This window comes from Polypterus senegalus, chromosome 10 (assembly GCF_016835505.1).
Source record: "Polypterus senegalus isolate Bchr_013 chromosome 10, ASM1683550v1, whole genome shotgun sequence".
Classification (NCBI taxonomy): Eukaryota; Metazoa; Chordata; class Cladistia; order Polypteriformes; family Polypteridae; genus Polypterus; species Polypterus senegalus.
In genome coordinates, this window is record NC_053163.1 from 130242938 (window position 1) to 130258983 (window position 16046).

The window sequence follows — 16046 nt, forward strand, 5'->3', positions numbered from 1 at the left end:
CAATTCTATCCCGTTCGGACTGTTTTTACAAGAACTTGAATCCACGCAGCCGCAGCAGACAGATAAAACAAATTCCAGCCAATGAGCGTAGCACGAGATTGGGGACAGTACGAGAGACTTGACAGACATTTACTCCGTCCCATCAAAGTTTACGCTGTCAACGTCGTGGGCGGGCTTTTTCGGCATTGATGATACCAACCGGCTGACGGAGCGGTAAAGGACCGAGTGAACTTGTGCAAAGCTGCTATGGCGCCGACGGGTAAGTAGCGTGATTAGTGCAGTCTCGAAGTATTCTTGGTTATTTTTAAACGCTTTAGTCTGCCCCTTCTTACTTCGATAATAAAACCGAGGAGTGTTCTATAAAGGGTTCTTGTGGGATTTAGGAGTACCTAGAATGAAATCGTGATCACCTTGGTAACAAGCCCATTCGAATCGTTTTCTCTTCACATCCCTATGTCCTGAGTAAGTATCATACAATATCGGCATGGACTTTTGGATAAAAGTGAGCATCTGTATTTATATATACAGATTTATTTACGTTAATGGTGGGTTAGTGCGCAATAGGAGGCTCCAAGAGAAAAATGTGTACTGTCTTTGGTTTGAGTTACAGCCTCTTTACCCATTGTGGAGGCGTAGAAATTGTTCATGACCACCATTATATTATGTGTTGTGACTTTGTAAATCAAGTAATTTTATTCGATAGGGGCTGTAGTGACCAGAGAAGAATATATTATGCAGTAAGACAACAGTTTCCAAGGCATTTAGCCGAATTTGCCCGTTGCAGGTTTATCGGATACAGAGAGCAAAGAGTGTGCCATCTGGGCTTTCTGTTGACCCCCGGTATTGCATATTATATTATAATATAATATCATGGCATTGTTTGAAGTTTGAGCGTGTCTTTTCCAATTCACAATAACGTATACCTTATCACATTGATTCATATCCAGCGTAATGTGCAATAAGGATGGTGTTATTTAATGTTAGGATAAAAATACAGTTTTTTTTTTTTAAAAAGGTACTTTTCTATTATTGTGACGCAAATCGATTATCGTTTTTAAGATTAGTTACCCAAAGGGGACCTATAGGTAACTATGCTCTACCCCCACCAACTTTAAAGTAGGTATTTGTGGTTGGGGTAGGTCAGTCTAATAATTTTAAATCCCAAAATTAAGTAACCCGGGGCATCGGCCCCACCAATTTGTGTCACAATAATAGAAAAGTACAAAAAAAACTTTTAGAAACTCATTCTTGTAGTTACCACCTGTCTAAACTTGTATAGATAACTGGTCTTTCCAAAGACCTTAAAAAAATTGTCCTAGTAAAGGGTTGAATTGAAAAAGCTGAGTCATAGGTAAATACACTACAACCCCCATTGGTCCAAGAGGTGCACCAAGAAAGCACAAGACAAGCATAAATTCAGGCTAACATTGAAGTCTAGTGTCTCTGCCATTCTCTCAATCCAGAGGCCATGCTAATTCAGAGACCAATCATCTTAAGACAAATCGACGCCTAGCAGTCTAAGCATATTGAGTCTTTAGACTTCTAACAAGGTGAACTGCTGCTTATCATGGCTGTATTGGTATTATGTTATTAAACTCATTTGTTTCTTTCTTGGCATATTCCTTAAGTTAAACTATTTTAAGGTATGAATAAAAGTGTAAACCCTTTCCCCTAATTGGTACTCTATCTTAGTGACTGTGGTCTAGCTACTTTATTAAAGAATGGAGACAGTATTTAGCTACAGTAGCCTTGACAGTGACCAGCTGGTAAGAATACATTTGCAAAATTCTCTTGTTGGGGATTTGGGTCATTCCTTTTAGGCCTGTGTAATTCTCTGAAAGTGAGGCTAGTGTCTATCTGAAACCCCACCAGGAGGAAAGACTTAGGGCTGCCACCTTTTTGATTATTCTTTATTGATTGTGATAAAGATTTTTGGTTTTGGGTAATTGTGATTTTAATATGCTAGATGACTAGTATATCCACTTCTGATATGACAACAGACGTAGAGGGTAAATGCACTATATAGTAAAAAATACCAAAGATCAAATTTGGTCTAACTGGTTAATATTTATTTGTTTAGACTGGTTAATATTTGTTCAGCATACAGTTTTGGTCTGAAATGATTAACCAATTAAAGATCCATGAATGAAATAGATCTTAAAATATTATATTGAATTTACATTGGCCTGGTTTTTATTTACTCTAAAAATGCTATTGTAAGAGGTACATTATAGTTAAAGAAAAATATTTAAACATTGTATTACACTAACAAGTGTTTTTAACACATCCAGCATAATATTAAATACAGTACCCCATAATTGTGGCAAAGGAAATGGGAAGAGCGCATTTTTTTTATCTGACAATGCAGTTGATGTCTGCCATCCAAATAAATGTTGCCTTTGCATATAAAATAATTTGAAGCACTGTAACCTGTAAAAGTGGAATACTACCAGAAGGGAGTTAGTTGCAAGAGTCCAGTAGAAGGGTTTCAAGTGCGTCATATATGTTGGGAATAAGTTCAGATTCCTGATGAGATATTCTGGGTAAAGGTGAGTGACCACCAGATTACTGACAGACCATCATCCAGAACTATATCTACATCAGACTCACAGACCTTTTTCTCATTCTCTTTCAATTTGTAGGTGAAGTGGATATTGCTGACGGGCTTCGTGTGTCCCCGGATAATCGACTGAAGTGGGATCTTAGCCCTGAGCAGATCCAGCAGTTGTCAGAACAGCTGATGGAGAAGACCAAGCATGTTTATGATGAAGTGGGCACTTTAGACTTGGAAGCTGTTACATATGAAAACACTCTGAAGGCCCTTGCTGATGTGGAAGTAGAATACACAGGTGAGTGACCAGACAGAGCTCCCTGTTGATGGATTGGTCTGCACTTGCTTAAAGTAAAAAGGGCTAGGGCTAAAGTGAATAAGAAAAAGTCCATCAAATTGCTTTTGTGTTTTTAAAGGTAATGTGTGTCTCTTATTTTTTTGAGGTGCACTTTCTCAATGAGATGTTCCTCTTTGCACTTTTCATAGACTACATCTTCTTACTTACTTAGTGTTGTAGAGATGTATTTCTTTAAGAGGCCTTCACTCATAGTAGATGTTTTTCTAATTGTGCACTTACAAAAGAAGCACCGGCATAAGCAAATGGGACTTGAGGTCATTGTGAGTGGCTGGTTTGTTTAGAATGGGCTGAGCTAGCAAACTCACTGTGCACAGGCATTGTTGTAGTATGTATAGAGTTTGCTGCTTACACTTGCATGTTGCTGTTGTGCCACTCTCTAGGGTTTCATAGTTTGTAGTTTAGACACAATACTAGATAAATATCCCCTCTGAGCTAGGTTGTCTAGAGCTTTTAGTATTCAGATTTAGCTGAAGAAATGTTTGTTGTATTAAAACTGCAAAATTTAAAAATGTACACAGAAGTCTCCAGTGTGTTCAGACTGTAATTAAATCTCCAGTTCATTAAAGTCAACACAGCTGTTTGAGTTATTCCATGGGTCTAAACCTTGATGACAGGCAGTATAGCCTGGTGGCTTAGATGTTGGGCTGTGACATTGAAGAGAATACCCAGAATAAGTTACTTAATTTCCTAGTGCTCCAAATGTGGGAAAGTAACTGTACTTGTAAAAGCAGTATGAGAAGGTGAGCCTTCTTGAAATGTGATTTATGAAATGTTACTGTGTGTTTGGCTTAGTTTACAAAACTGAACTTTTCGTTGTGTTAGGCTGTAGAAACCAATTTTGAAAAAGTCTTCTCTAATTACCCTTTAGTCTAAATAACAGAAGTAAACTATGGTGGTTATCCTTTTCTCAATACAGCTGGATCTTCATCTGGTCCTCGCTGACTTTCTGTTTTGTTGTGTTTTAGTTCAGAGAAATATGCTGGACTTTCCTCAGCATGTATCGTCTTGCAAAGATGTCCGCAGTGCAAGCACAGAGGCAGACAAGAAACTGTCTGAGTTTGATGTAGAGATGAGCATGAGAGAGGATGTCTACGAAAGAATTGTGGCCTTGCAGGTGAGGTCCAGGGAGGCTGCACTTTCATTGTTCTCTGATATGGTTAATCTACTTCTGGTCAAGCTCAGTCTGCTATTTCAATGCTCTCTGACTGCACCATCATTTATGGTTTGGTTTAACTTTGAATTATTTTGTGTTAATGAGGTTTCTATTTTGGATTTTCTTTCTTTGTTCTGAGAAGTCACAGTTGGAGGGAGATGTTTTGCTGCCAGAAGCAAAGAGGTACTTGGAACGGTTAATAAAACTAGGCAAGAGGAATGGACTGCATCTCCCAAAAGATAAACAGGAGGTAAGAGCTTTGTATAATATGGAGACGCATGCAGTTGAGTTGCATATACAGTACAATCAAACACATAAATACTTTTTAGGAGATTATTTTAAGTGTGACATCTTACAGAGCTGTTTATATGTTTTTCTCCTTAGTAGTGAAGCACCATCCTAAGGTATCAGATGAAGTACAATTGTTTGCTTGATTTTTTTTTTTATTTATTTATTTTTTTTTATTAAACCAGTTTGAGTATGGGCAGAATAATCGAGTTGTTCAAGGTCACATACTGTAACTCGAGGTATAAAGTCCAGTGCTGTAATCACAAGGCCGCAATTCCTACAATTTCTATGCCACTAGTGCAGGTTTATTATATTTAAAAATTCATTGTGAAATGCTCAAAATCTACCGTTTGCAAGATGCTCTTAATATAGCACAGTTAATTGTGGCTGAGTGGATTTTATTTTCATTTTCTTGTTTCAGGAAATCAAAGTCATCAAGAAGAAATTAAGCAACCTGTGCATAGATTTTAACAAGCATCTAAATGAAGACATTACCTATCTAGCTTTCACCCGGGATGAGTTAGGTTAGTTAGATGGAATGATGTATGCAAAGTCTGAATGCATCTTTTTCTTTAGCCTTACCATCTGTGTTGTGTTTTTTCTTTGTTTACTCTCTGTGACAGCGGGTCTTCCAGAGGACTTTTTGAGCTCTCTAGAGATTGAAGATGATGGCAAATTGAAAGTGACTCTCAAGTATCCACACTACTTTCCTGCTATGAAGAAGTGTAGTGTTCCAGAGACACGCAGACGACTGGAATTGGCTTTCAACTCCAAGTGCAAAGAGGTAGGGTAGAAAGTGTTGAAACTACCATAATAGTTTCTATACCCGGACGTCTCAACTAATAAATATCTGGTCTTTGCAGGAGAACTCCCACATCCTGAAGGAACTAGTGGAGCTACGTGCCAAAAAGTGTGCACTTTTAGGCTTTAGTACCCATGCAGACTTTGTCTTGGAGATGAACATGGCCAAAACCAGCAAAAATGTGGCCCTGTTTTTAGGTATTTTAGCTTGCATCTTTGCCAGTTGTGTTGTATTGCCTGTTTTCCCTGTTCCACCTAGCAGAGATATTTGGTTAATTGTTTTTGACCCACGTTAATGGGATGGGGAGTTGATGGAATTCAAAGCTAAAACAATTCTAATGGTATCCTTCCCCACATAAATGTCCATCATATTTTCAACATAGTTATGCCCTGACTCATTTGATTTTCAGTCCGTTAAAAATGCACAAGTAGAACTCATTTTGGGATTGGAGAAAATAGGGTATCTCTGTAGCAGCTTTTTTGTTCCTTAAGTGACCTACTGTAGAATATAATCAGTAGTCTTTTTACGCTATTTTTGGTGTTGGAGGGGACACTCAACACATTTGTTTCATCTGACTTTATAGAGGAGCTGGCCCAAAAACTGAAGCCACTTGGTGAGGAGGAGCGTGCAAACATGTTACAGCTGAAACGCAAGGAGTGTAGCCAGTGTGGCGAAGAATTTGATGGGCAATTGCATGCTTGGGACACACGTTATTACATGACACAGGTAGAGGAGACACAGTATGCTGTTGACCAGAATCTACTCAAAGAATATTTTCCTATGGAAGTTGTGACCCAGGGACTTTTAGAGATTTACCAGGAGCTATTGGGGCTTACCTTTCACTTAGAAGAGGGTGCAAAAGTGTGGCATGAGGATGTCAAGCTCTACTGTGTGCAGGATCAGGCCACTGGAACAGTCATTGGCAAATTTTACTTGGATCTCTTCCCTAGGTAAGTTGTGTGGAAGTTGTAGAGCTTGTGTTATTGAACAATAACATCTTAACAAGGGTTACTGAAAATATTATTGAAGTATTAGATGTACCTTAGAGTTGCACCAGATCCTTTTGCTTTAGTGAGTAAATAGTTTAACCTTAGCTACCCTGCTTTTCACTTGGATTTTGATTTGTCTCCTTCTTATATGAGTTAAATTAATTCCTATTGGTTTTATCATGAAAAGGAGAAATGTTTGAACCACTCAAATATCAGAAGGGCAGATTCTGTTGATTTGTGCCAGGATCATTGACTATCTTGTAAAGTAAGATTTTGTTACTTTTTTGATACTTTTCTTGACTCTGACTCCAACAAATCTCATTGAACGAATGCTGTAAGATCTTAATATGTGTACTGTATAGTGGACCCTTTTTAAATGCCAGTTAGTGGTGTTTTCACTAGCATTAATGCATTAAATATGTACATTAATGAAGCATAGATGTGTGATAGAGATGTCTTTTTTAATTTATTGTAAAATAGGTAATATGGTAGCCTCCTCCAGCTTTTGGTCAGCATTACTCAGTATGAAGAAATACATTACTGGCCTATAACATCAAAATTCAATCCTTGATTGATGCAGTGGTGCTCACTGAACATTCTTTCACAAGGTCCTTTATGTGCACATGAGGTGCAGTACAGTGAGTATTTGAACAATATTTATCAAAGCAGACCATTCTGCCCAACAAGTTTACCAATACTATTTAGCTAGGTTCTCTAAAATGACATGTGTTGAGATACGAAGGTCCCTAAAGTTCTAGGGCCTCATGTATAAATGGTGCATATTCACAAAAATGTTGCATATGCCCATTTCCACTCACACTTTGAGATATATAAAAACTAAACTTGCCGCAAAGCCATACACAAGTTTGGGCTAGGTTTTGCAAATTGGTGGCACCCTGCGTTGAAACAGTGCTACGGTTTCTGTGTGGTCTCCCTTTTTTCAGATTTGCATCAATGACACAGGATTTATCAAATACACCAAAATTGAATTACTTGCATATTGTTTACATATTTAATTCTCATGATTGTAACTCTTCTGTAACAATATAATGGTGCACAGAATGGCCATACTGTTCCAACTGCCATAGCTGCTTTAGCGTTGTTAGAAGAAATCACAAATAAGAGTCGGAAGAGAGCGAGTATTTACAGATGATGATGACCGTCTTCGAAGTCTATTTCAATTTCCAAGAGCTGTCCTCTTGGAGCTGTGTGCTGAACTGGCACCGGCTTTACAAAGGCAGACTTTGAGGAATTGTGCTCTACCTGGTCCTCTGCAAGTTCTGTCCACCTTCGGGTTTTTAGCCATCGGAGCTTTTCACTGTGAACTTGCTTGATCAGGTATTTCTCAAATATCACTGTGCTGTACCATATCTGCTTATAAAAACTGTGATTCTGCACAGTCACCGGTGCTTTTTCCAACTAGTGCTGCAAAAGACAAGCACTCCTTTTAAGGATGGCAAGTCACCTGAAAGACCCATGTAATGAGCAGAGAATCTATCCGTTGTGGCATTCGGCACTGACACTACACTGAAGGCACCTTCAGAGAATGAATTCTCTTATTAAATAGAAAATATTTTCACTCTATTAATGTGCTGTACTATAGTCCATAGAAAGTGTGTCACATTGTGTAATCATGTAACGTGCTGTATAATGTGGCACACAATCGTGGCTTGCCTGAACCTGAAGAGATGCAGTATGATGAATCTCACCCTGATCAGCCAAATGGAACAGTGTTACAACTTCGTTTGAATGTAATTAATTAGCTGAATGTAAAAACAGGTAATCCGATGCAGTGTTTATTTTTTTAACTAATTCATTTAAAATGTGGCCAATTTCACATAGTACAGCCCTTCTATTCTTTATTTCATTTGCCACATCTCTTACAGCATCCACTATTGCATTTTGTGACTCAAGAACAGCGTCCAGTAGCACACAGCCAGCGGTTTCTGAGGCAGAGGTGTGAGCAGCCAGCACCAGTAGATGTGCTGGGCACAGCAGCACCATCGCCACGTGGATTTGTATCTTTGGCACAAGGGGCAGCCTTTGTAATATTGTCTGAAAAAGAATAAACAGACGATGGGCTGCTCCTCTCCTTTTCACACCGACTTTGTTGTCTGACAACTTCTTTTTTTATTCTGTGCAAAATGCGACTTTTGAGTGTCTCTGTACTGCAGTATCACTCCATAACTTAGTTTTGTTGCTTATATTACTGTTTACGCCAACAAATAGTAGGTTTATCCTTGCCTTTACTTCACATTCGATGAAATTCTTATTTTTTCTTTTAACAAAACACTGAACAGAAGGGGCTAGATTGATTTACTGTACATATTCAAATATGCAAAATTCTGAGAGGAGTTGGGGTGGGGCTGTAGGCACGCGTATGTGTGTTAAATTTCACGTTCACGTGAATTTATAAAGGGAAAGTGTGTGGAACTTGGCGTACGCACAGTTTTATGCATCTGTATTTTTTAGTGCGTATACACAATTCCAGTTTTGTAAGTATTCCTTTTTTTAGTGTGAATTCTACGCATAGCATCCTTCTATATAAAAGCCGTCGGGATTGTCCTTCCATCCCGTGAGTGCTACGCAGGCGCGGAGTTTCACACACGTCCCGTCCATTTTGCAATGCACGATGGGATTTGTAGTGTCATTTTTCCAGGTAAAAGATGATTTTCTACTCCAGACTGTGCGGTTTCTTCTTCTTTCTTACTATATAAAAGCGGTCGGGATTGTCCTTCCGTCCCATGAGTGGAAAGCGTAGCGGTATTCCGCTTATCGCAGACTTGCTACTTGCAGCTTGCTGTACGAAGCGACATGATGTGAGTAGAGTTCTGGTGCCTTTTGGTTCCTTTGCTTTTGTGCGTGATGCGCTGGAAAAATAGACAAAATTATGTCTCTGGAAATAATTAATGTTGATGGAGTACAAATGCCTCACTGCGTAGTAAATATCAGGGGGGTTCAAAAGGGCGACCTCAATATAGAAAAAAGTTTAAGTTTCATCACAAAAATAACAGAAACTACGAGTATTAAAGTAATACGCTCAAATGCAATATAACCGAATTAATGAGTTTGTATAAAATATCAAATTGATCTACATATTGAATTGCCTTAAGAAGTGGTCAACTTAAAAGTTGGTTGCCTTAAAAGGCGGGTCAGCCTAGTTATATATATATATATATATATATATATATATATATATATATATATATATATATATATATACATGAGGCCTCTACTTTTTACTTCACCTCTTGAAAGTTTATTGCATTTTTCTTTGCTTTATTGCATTTTAGTAAAATTTACTTTTACAAGTTTCCAATCATGTTTCCATATTGTTGAATTTATTTGAAATTAACAGTGCTCCACTGTACTGATGTCTTTCATTATTTGAAACTGTTCAACCATATCATCAGTTAATCCCCATTTGTTTCTACTGGAAAAGCTCGATTTATTCAATCCTTCCTCATAGCTCTTTTTTTTGGTAAAATAGAGATTAAAAATGTTGATCATTTTAGCATTGCCTAATTCCTCTCACTATAATACTTTTCTCTCTGTGTTTGATGTAATCTTGTCCCACCTATACACTGTGCCTTGAATCCCCTATTTTAGTTTTTATTGCTAACCTTGAACCTATGTCTGATAATTTGCTAATACAGCACACCTATTCATGGCATGTGATGCTCAGTCTTTCTTTTCCTTAATAGTTGCTTCCATTCATTTACCCATGATACATATTAAGCTTACTGGCTTTTTTGTGTAATGGGCAGGCTCCTTGAAGTATATTGTAAATCACGAAAATATTGAGAAGAGTCTAGAGAGAAAGAAACCTTAATGTGCATGGGCTACATAGACAGAAAAGTGACAGAGAGCACAATACAGCTAATGTGAAAGGGAAATGTGTTATCTTGGCATTTTTCCCCTTTCATCTTGAATACTTTCTGTCATTTTCCAGAGAGGGAAAATATGGTCATGCTGCCTGCTTTGGCCTACAGCCTGGCTGCCTACTCCCAGATGGATCTCGACAGATTGCTATTGCTGCCATGGTAGCCAACTTCTCAAAGCCAACAGCAGAGGCACCATCTCTTCTACAGCATGATGAAGTTGAAACTTACTTCCATGAGTTTGGTCATGTCATGCACCAGCTCTGTGCACAGGTAATGTCCAAACTTCAAAGTTTCATGAAAGACTTTCCTTAAAATATTATGTGAAAAGTGTGGAGTGTTTTTCTATTTCTTCTTTACCACTAACAGCTGGTTTTATTGTAGGCGGACTTTGCAATGTTCAGTGGAACACATGTAGAGCGTGACTTTGTAGAGGCACCATCACAGATGTTAGAGAACTGGGTCTGGGAGAAGGAGCCCCTTCTGAGAATGTCTAAGCATTATAAAACTGGGGAGCAAATTCCTGAAGATCTGCTTGAAAAACTTATCAAATCACGTCTGGCAAATACGGGTGAGAAATGTACACATTGGTGCTTATGTGAAAGAATTAAAGCAATAAATGAAAACACTAAAGACATACAACATAATTATTTTTTTTCTCCCATTCTAACCATCCTTAGCTGTCTCTATTTTGCTTTGTATTTTAGGTCTCTTCAATCTACGTCAGATTGTTTTAGCAAAGGTTGACCAAGTGTTGCACACCAGGACTGGTGTAGACCCAGCTGAGGAATATGCTCGCCTCTGTAATGAAGTGCTAGGAGTGCCAGCTTCACCAGGTGGGATCTTACCCATATGTTTAGGAAAAAGTGCTGAAAAAAAATTCAGATAGAAATTGCAGTTTTTGTGTTTGTACTGCATTTCAGATAATGGTTCTTTCACATTTAAATAAATCAGGCAAAACTGAATTTAGTCAATCAGATAAAAGTTATTTACAGGTATTTTTGTTTTCATATGTAGTATAGATTGTTTGATTCAAATGTAGACTGGCAACCTATACTTTCAGTTCAATTTCAGATTTATTGAACTTGACTTCATATTACTGTACAATGAAATTAACTTTTCATTTTTCCACAGACTATTGAAAGCAGTTTAGTACCAACAACACTGTATACAAACACACACAACGATACAGTGTAGCACATTAAATGCAAAATCAAATCATGTATACAACAAATATTCATGTAGCAGTTATAACAAATAACTGAGTAACCATATAATATTTGGCTAAAAAACTGTTGAGCAATTGTGCAAGTTCTAATGGCCTATATACTCTTTGTCAAAACAGAATAGAGAAAACCAATTAATGCAGGATGGCAGAGGTTTTTAGTAACATAACACTCTCTCTATTATATTAAAAAAAAAATCCTGGAAAGCAAAAGCAAGATAACGATACATGATCTTCTCGGAAGTTCTCAGAAGAAATTTAATAACCTGTGAGACAAAAGAGACTTGCTACAGACCATCTCGCGGGGGAACGTAAACATGAGACTTGGTGCCAAGAGATTCTCGCAGGGACGTGGAACATGAGATTTTTGCAAGACATGCCCTACTTACAACAGATATCATATAAGAGCACATCCATCAAAACACACTCGGTCGTGTAAAAGCATGTAGCGCACACACACTCATCCTGTGCTCTCAGCATATATAAAGTGTATAAGGACAATAGGGAGAATAGAGACCCAAAGGCGTTAGAGAGAAAAAAGGCAGATAAGAGATTATAAAACCAGTGGAATTCGAAAGGCTCAAACAAACGATGGCGCGATACACATGCAGAGAAAGGTACAGAATATGAAAGCAGTCAAATTTGAAAGTATTGTAGCGTCCCAGCCAGGTTGAGGCCTTTTTGGTTTTAAGGGACTGTTCGGTGAGATTGAGGGAGGGCGGAGTACAGCACAGAAGACTGACAGCGGGATATGGATTGTAGCGGTAAGGGGGCGGGGGTGGATGGGCGCGAGACCCAGGGGAGGAGGGGTTGGAGGGTTGGAGAGGGTGCTAGAAAGTTGTGGTTGGGGTTAGGAAGTCGGTGATTGTTCAAGTAAAGCTTTTGTGACACTTTTTATCACGTCAGTCGCTACAGTATCAAAGAAAAGATGGAAAAGATCACATTACCGCAAATAAGTTACTCATATTAAACCATTCAATAATTGTCAATTATCCTGACAGGCATGTGCTGTATAATTGGTGAGGAAACCAGAGAACCCAGAAAATACCCCAGTAAACAGTATAACATGGAAATTGCACAGATGTCTTGGGTTGAAACTGTAAAGCAGTGTAGCCAGCCACTTCCACTGAACGTCAAATGTCATTAATTCCAATAGCATCTAAATGTTTTATTTAATATCAGTTAGAGCCTGTGTGGTTCAGGGAGCGGGTTCTTTTAATATGTGCTAGAACTTGGAGCTGGTTATGTCTCTGTTTGGTACATGTCTCCTGTAACCCTCTTAACTACCTTTTTTTAATGCAGTCCTTGGAGTGAAGGCAAGAGGTGTTGGCCTTCTTTTGCCTTTTTTAACAGAACAAAATTGTAACTAGAGGCGAAAGCCTGCACCATGCTTGCTGTATATAGTTAAGGTTGAGGAAATGGTCTATTTCTTTCCCTTCACTTTGTTACATGACCGCACACAACCCCTTAGTAAAATGAATGACCCCATTTTGCCACTTGAACATGCAGATTAGAAAAGGACAGAGCAACCCAGCCCATTAAGGGGTACATGGGGATCAGGAATGGAAGGGACATCGGGGTACTGGGTAGAATTGTAGCCTGGTGTTAGGGATGGCCCGCTTAGGCTAGACTAGCTCCAGAAGTGATTCCAGAGCTTGGCTTGAAAGTGATTCCAGTTGTGGTAATGGTGGTAAAATTCATTGTGGTAATGAATTTGAACAGACGCTTGCTGGTAGGATGAAAAGGGGCCAGTGTCATAAGAGAGAAGGGAGAAGAGAGGGCTTTGCTTTAGTTATGTGAGTGTCAGGTGAGCCATTCAGCCCAACAGATAGGGAGATAAACACTTATGAAGAAGCTCAGTAGTGTCCAGGTTTTCTGTTCTGTTCTGTTCTAAATGCATATTAAATATGCTTTATTTTGATGCCTTGAATTTTCTTAGCATTAGTTATTGTTAAGACAAGTTTCAGGCGGACTCTGCTAACATGCATTTAAATAAAATGAATAATCCTTTAATTAGTATTACAAATTTTGTATAATCCTTTAATTAGTAATACTAATTTTGTGGCAGTGCTACAAGATGAATGGGCTAATGGACCAAAATTAAGCAAACTTCTAAATTGGCATAATTTGTTTGGTAGTTGAAAGGTGGTAAAAATCCTGGCAGTATTGTATGCAAAGCAGGAACCATGTCTAAATTGGTGTAACACATACACATTCATTCATGGACTACTATTGAGTTAGAAATTATTCTAATGTGAACATTTTCAAGATATGCAAGGCACATCCCATGTAGTTAGCAAGTTGAATTCAAAACCATTCTTTCAGAGCTTGGTGAGTATTGACAACTATAGCATCATTTATATCCTCTTGATGTTATTTTTGACATTTTGCACAAAAATATCTAATTTTATCATTCCAATGCTTTTGAGAGACAATGTTTGTTTATTATTATTTTATTATTTTAGTGATGCCTTTATCCAAGGCAACTTAAAATATGTGGGATAAAATTGATTTCTTTTGTTTTTTTATAATCGGAGCACAGGCAGGCGATGTGACTTACTCATGGTTACACAGTGTCAGGAGCAGTATTTGAACCCATAACCTCAGGGTTTGAAGTTCAAAGTCCAAAGCTTTGACCACTATGCCGCAGTGCCTGCCTATTTACATGTTATTCAGAGGTTTGAAAAGCAATATCCCTGACCTGTTCTACATTCCTACTTTCCTATTTGTGGGTATATTTTATTTTGACTTTACAAAGAATGACTGCTCTGGCATTTTGACCAGTGGTTTCTCAGGAGATATTGTGATACAATGTATTGTTTTGACAAAGCAGACTGGATACTTAGTGTTGCTGCTTTAAGCATGTAACATGTTAATGAAAACAAATTTTATATATATATATATATATATATATATATATATATATATATATATATATATATATATATATATATATATATATATATATATATATATATATATATATATATATATATATATATATATATATATATATATATATTATAATGATTTTGTTTTTCAATCTTTTTTAGGAACAAACATGCCAGCCACTTTTGGTCATTTAGCAGGCGGTTATGATGCGCAGTATTATGGCTACCTATGGAGTGAGGTCTTCTCTATGGATATGTTCTACGCTCGGTTTAAGCAAGAGGGGATCATGAACACCAAGGTAAGTGTTGTGATAATGCTTTCAAAAGTAGGTGCTGCTAACATTTATAGTTAGGATTTATAATATGTGTCACTGTGAAGTCGATACTTCACACATTCCTGCTAAATTTGTCAAGTTATCTATGTTGTACTTGACAGCCTTAGATATACAGTAATAGCTTGTGAGATGTTCTTGTTCACATTTAGCCAATAATTTTCTCTGTATTCTAATGTTTCTTTTGTACCAGTAGTAACATTTTCTTATGCTGACATTAGAAATGCAGCTCTCAATATGACTTGTGTTGGAAATCATGTCAAATTTAGATGCTGACTTGTGTTACCTCTGAGGGTTTCAAATTATATGGCTATGAATTGCAGTGTGTGACTGATTTCTCAATTCCCTACTCATCACAGTTCCAATCCTTATGTCACACTCCAAAAACACTGCCATGTCACCTGATATTGGTAGAAGATCTGATTATACCAGGATAATCTTGAGCCATTTCCTCCACGTTTTCCTTTGGTACATCCAATATGAAACATTAAAAAGACATCTATGCTAACTTTTAAGATCAACATGCCTCACCTCCCTTTGCAGTCCAAAACCTCAGTTTTTCACTTTATTTCTGTCCTTTATAGCTGCTAATATTTCTCCATTTATGGGCAATGCTTGCATTTTGGTTCATCGTCCCATTGCTGTTGACTCTCCAATACAAAATCCCACACCCCAATGAGTAACAAAATCCAACAGTAAAATTTAAACTGCCTTAGTTTCAGTTGCAGAGTGCTACAACCGAACTTCTGTCTGTGTCACATTACATTAACTGACGGTAAAGGTGATGTGCAGCAATTGTCTGCAATTCACATTGTTTTTTTTTTTGGTTTTTTTTTTTTATATATAAAGATTATGTAACTAAGGTGTATGACTGAAAATCTGAAACTTTTTGTCTTGTGACATGTTGCTGACTTTAGGAAGCCAAGTTGTGAAGGAAACTAATATTTTAATATATCTGAGTGCAGTATGCCAGTCATTCTCAAACTCAACTCACTGTACCATCATTATTCAAGCCTTTTCCATAAAAAGATTATATTCCATGCTTGTTTAAATAGTTGTTTTTCTTTCTGGTATTATTCAGGTGGGCATGGATTATAGGAAGTGCATTCTAAAGCCTGGAGGATCTCTTGATGCTGCTGATATGCTAAGGAACTTTCTGGGCCGTGAACCAAAACAAGAGGCTTTCCTTCTGAGTAAAGGGCTAACTGTAGAGCTGGAACCTGGAACACCATGTGCTTGCTGATACCTTCTCCACAAGTCACATCAGAGTCAAAACATGACAATTATTACACCAGAGACTGAAGTGATTGTAGTGTTGAATAGACATGAATGCTGTTCTTGACTAATTCTTTCAAGGCCTAATATGGCTTGACTTGCCTTTTAGATGCAACAGAGTCCTTTTAAGAAAGCAAATGTTTATTCTTGTGTTGTAAAGATTTTCAAGGATCCTCCTGCTTTTGTGAGGTCTGAGTAAAACATAAGCCAGGAATTTTTTTTTGGTCTTTTTTTGCAACATTTCATCTATTTTCTTTCTTAATTTTAGTATGGATTGGCACCCAATCATGACAAGAAGGGC

General features: G+C 37.7%; 1 protein-coding gene across 1 annotated transcript; it reads left to right on the forward strand.

Annotated features, from left to right (window-relative positions):
* Window positions 1-158: 158 nt before the first annotated feature.
* Window positions 159-15959, forward strand: thop1 (thimet oligopeptidase 1). Its single transcript, XM_039766639.1, has 13 exons — window positions 159-259; window positions 2643-2849; window positions 3875-4023; window positions 4205-4312; window positions 4772-4874; window positions 4974-5134; window positions 5214-5349; window positions 5736-6102; window positions 10094-10295; window positions 10407-10593; window positions 10730-10858; window positions 14301-14437; window positions 15552-15959. The coding sequence occupies exons 1-13, from the start codon at window positions 247-249 to the stop codon at window positions 15711-15713; spliced, it is 2061 nt and encodes a 686-aa protein (XP_039622573.1). The 5' UTR covers window positions 159-246; the 3' UTR covers window positions 15714-15959.
* The last annotated feature ends 87 nt before the right edge of the window (window positions 15960-16046 follow it).